At 62.2% G+C, this 3030-nt stretch overlaps 1 protein-coding gene across 3 annotated transcripts; it reads right to left on the bottom strand.

Moving 5' to 3' along the window:
• Positions 1-999: 999 nt before the first annotated feature.
• LOC123323874 (cysteine and histidine-rich protein 1-like) lies at positions 1000-2622 on the bottom strand. Of its 3 annotated transcripts, none has more exons than XM_044912393.1 (3): positions 2419-2622; positions 2001-2283; positions 1000-1795 (listed from the first exon to the last, which is right to left on the bottom strand). In XM_044912393.1, the coding sequence occupies exons 2-3, from the start codon at positions 2091-2093 to the stop codon at positions 1310-1312; spliced, it is 579 nt and encodes a 192-aa protein (XP_044768328.1). In that variant the 5' UTR covers positions 2094-2283; positions 2419-2622; the 3' UTR covers positions 1000-1309. The 3 variants fall into 3 exon arrangements, with proteins under 3 accessions (XP_044768328.1, XP_044768327.1, XP_044768329.1); XM_044912392.1 differs by having other exon boundaries at positions 2424-2622; XM_044912394.1 differs by lacking the exon at positions 2419-2622 and adding an exon at positions 2341-2365 and having other exon boundaries at positions 2001-2121.
• Between the last annotated feature and the right edge of the window lie 408 nt (positions 2623-3030).

The following is a 3030-nucleotide window of genomic DNA, read 5'->3' as shown; positions in this document are numbered from 1 at the left end:
CGGCCACCGACCCCGGCGCGGCCGCCATCTTTGTTTTCGCTGCGCGCTCCCCCTGCCGCCGCCACCGCCCCCTCGGTCTCCCAGTCACGTGATCGTGTGGGACCAATGGGAGCACCGCTCAGGACTAGACGGTACGTCCGTCAGACCCAATGGGCGCGCAAGGACGCCCAAGGGCCCGCCCCTGCAGGAAGTGGGCAGGAAGGGGGCGGGGCCCAGGGCAACCTGCGGAGGGGCGCGCGCCCGGGGCGGGGAAATCCTGGGTTTGGGGGCGTGCGCGCCGCTTCCGGTCCGTCAAGGGTGCGGCCCACAAGCTGAAGGCCCCTCGGATGGTGGGCATTCCTGGGCGCCCCCACGTCGGGTGTGCTTGCGCCTTTGTCCTCCAACACAGGTTTGCGTGCACGCCAGGAGAGAAACCCTGCCGGCCACTCCTGTCCTCTTGCGTGGGACCAGGTGTGCTTCCACAGCACCCAAGCATAGCTACTTCCCGAGAAAGGGCTCCGGACCCCGAATTTAAACCACCGTCCTGCCTAATCCCGGGGTTGGAAACTGAAGAGGGGTCCACTGTGGAAAGTGAGGGTCTTGGAAAATCAGGACTTGCCTTGCATAGGCCTGAGGGCAAATGAGTACATGTCAAGTCAGCTCTGAGAGGGAATATTAATTTCTGAGGACAGCTGTAATACAGGTATAGTACAGTCCTCCTGTCTCCACCCCAACCGGCAGCCGGTGAAGGTCACTGTCCTGGAGGGCCACCTGCCAGGCTGTACAAGGATATTCAGAGCTCGACCATGTCACAGAGTCCAGGACTAGGTCTTCTCAGTCTAGGGGCCCTCCTGACAAGGGTGCCATTAGGAGGTCAGGCTGAGTGAGGCCCCAGGGCTAGTTTCAGGACATCCCTTTTTTTTGCACAAGGAAACCAGTTGCTGCGCTGGAGCTTTAGAAAGCTCAGTGGAGGACCCCTCGATCCTTTTCAAGAATGGGCAGATTCCATACTCCTGCTGTATCCCTAAGGTTTATTGGAGACCAAGCCTCTCTCTGGACCCAAAACCACAGCCCGACCAGCATCAGGCCCCAACATGTGCCTGGGGCCCCATCTCCTTCATTCTGGTCTAGGCGAGTGCCCACACTCAGCCAGAGGGACAGTGCCCAGACTCAGGGACCTGAGCATCCTGACCAAGGCATCCATCACCCTGCAGCAAGCTCTCTTTGGGAGGCAAGGGAGTCCATCCTAGGGGAAGAGGCCCACAGGAGCAGGCCTGTGGGAGTGGGACGTGTAGCCAGGGCAGAAGCCCCACCTTGCTGTCTCCAAACATCACTCCCACTGCAGGCGCTGTGTGTGCAGGGCTTGGTGGTAGGCCCAACTGCCTGCAGCCAGGGCCCAGCGACAGACGTCCTCCTTTGGTAGCAGCAGCAGTCTCTCTTCCTCTAGCCGGCTCAGGAGGCCTGCAGCACCCAACATTGCACCCCCCCACATTCCGTAAGTGTTGGCTGTGAAAACGGCCACAATGAGGATGGTTACTGCAACCACCAGCACCACTGCCTGACTAGCCACAGAGCGGCCCTCAGCACCAAGGTGGTCACCAGCCACTGCTAGCACCATCCCTCCTCCCAGGAGCAGGTTGGCAGAGGAGCGGTCCCCATTCACCCAGTGGAAATCGAAGGCCAGAAGGGGCAGGCCAATGACAGTGGCCACCCAGGCTCCAGCAAGACAGTCTTCATCTGTGCCCAGCCCTGGGGCCAGCATGGTGGCAGAGGCCATGGCCTGGAGCAGGAAGCCAGCAGCGGCCCCTCGACTTGCCTGTCAGCACAAAGATAGGAGGAGGTGTGGGAAAAAAGAGGCCAGGACCTTCCTTTAAGCAGGGAAAGGTCTGGGGGTCTCATGCAACCCTGGCCCTCAGATTCAACCTCCCACCACCCTCTCTGTGATCCGGGTAACTGGACCTCATGGAGGTCCTTGCAGTTTGGAAGTGGGACACATCCCTGCCCCACCCCAGTGTACTCACCTGGGCAGTGCGCACGGCTGCATGCAGAGACACCACTCCCAGTGCCAGGTGGGACAGGGTCGTGCTCCACTCACTCCAAGGCTTGGGGGCCATGGCACCTCGGGTGGTAGTGAATGTGAAACTGGAAGGGGATCCAAAACGTTGGAGAGGAAGAAAACGCAGAAGCCGGCGACCAGGAGCCCTAAAGGCGACTCTCCTGGACTCCCAGGTTGCAGAACCCCATTTCTAAGTGTTGGGATAGGCTCATCGAAACTTTCCGGAGCCCTGGGACCACTAGACGCAACTGTGGGGAAGAAGAATCTAGTTAGGCCGGGAAAAGACAGGAGAAAGCGAACCTGACCTGGGTGGGCGTGAGTTCTGGGGCCCTGGAATCCAAGTGGGGGTGCCGGGCCTCGGGGAGAGTCGCGCGCAGGCCCACTCGACCTGGTTCCTGCGCTCGGGGAGGCGCCGTCTTCGGAACCTGGCCTGGAAGGAGCTACAGCGCAGGCCCTCAGCGGCGTCTGAGCTGCGAGACCCCGACGCAGCGGCGAGCTGTAGGCCGCAGTCGCCCACTCCGCCGCCCGCCGATCGCTCGCTCGCTTGCAGGCTGCTGCCGGGTCTCCAGCTTCAGCCCAGCGTTGGCCTGACGCGAACCAACGAGAGGAGCGGAGGCTAGAGCGGTAGGAGGGCGGGGCCTGGGGAAGGGGGCGTTCTAGGAGAGCCAGACGAGGTTGTGAGGGCGGAGAGGGTACTAGGAGGAGGGAGCTCTGTCCCACGATTGGGGTATGATACCCAAGTGCTTTGGAGGGATCTGTGGTGAGGGGAGGGGCTGTGAAGGGAAGGGCCAGTAAAAGGGGCGGGTTGAGGGCGGAGCTGTGAAGGGGAGAATGGGCTGTGAAGGGTGTGGGCGGGGCTGAGAGCGGTGTGGGCGGGGCTGTGAAGGGGTCTGGGCGGGGCTGAGAGGGGGAGTGGGTCTGGGCGGGACTGGGCGGAGCTGGGAGTGAAGGGGCTGTTGCAGGGGGCGGGGCTGTGACGGGGTCTGGGCGGGGCT

Source organism: Neomonachus schauinslandi, unplaced genomic scaffold (genome assembly GCF_002201575.2).
Source record: "Neomonachus schauinslandi unplaced genomic scaffold, ASM220157v2 HiC_scaffold_1751, whole genome shotgun sequence".
NCBI classification, from domain to species: domain Eukaryota; kingdom Metazoa; phylum Chordata; class Mammalia; order Carnivora; family Phocidae; genus Neomonachus; species Neomonachus schauinslandi.
This window is presented reverse-complemented; position numbering and strand designations above follow the sequence as displayed.

Excerpts from the sequence above, each read along its gene's own strand:
- LOC123323874 (XM_044912393.1), bottom strand. The coding sequence starts at position 2,093 with ATGGCCCCCAAGCCTTGGAGTGAGTGGAGCACGACCCTGTCCCACCTG. Across the intron at positions 1,796-2,000 it reads CAGCCGTGCGCACTGCCCAG|GCAAGTCGAGGGGCCGCTGC; the intron begins GTGAGTACACTG and ends TTGTGCTGACAG.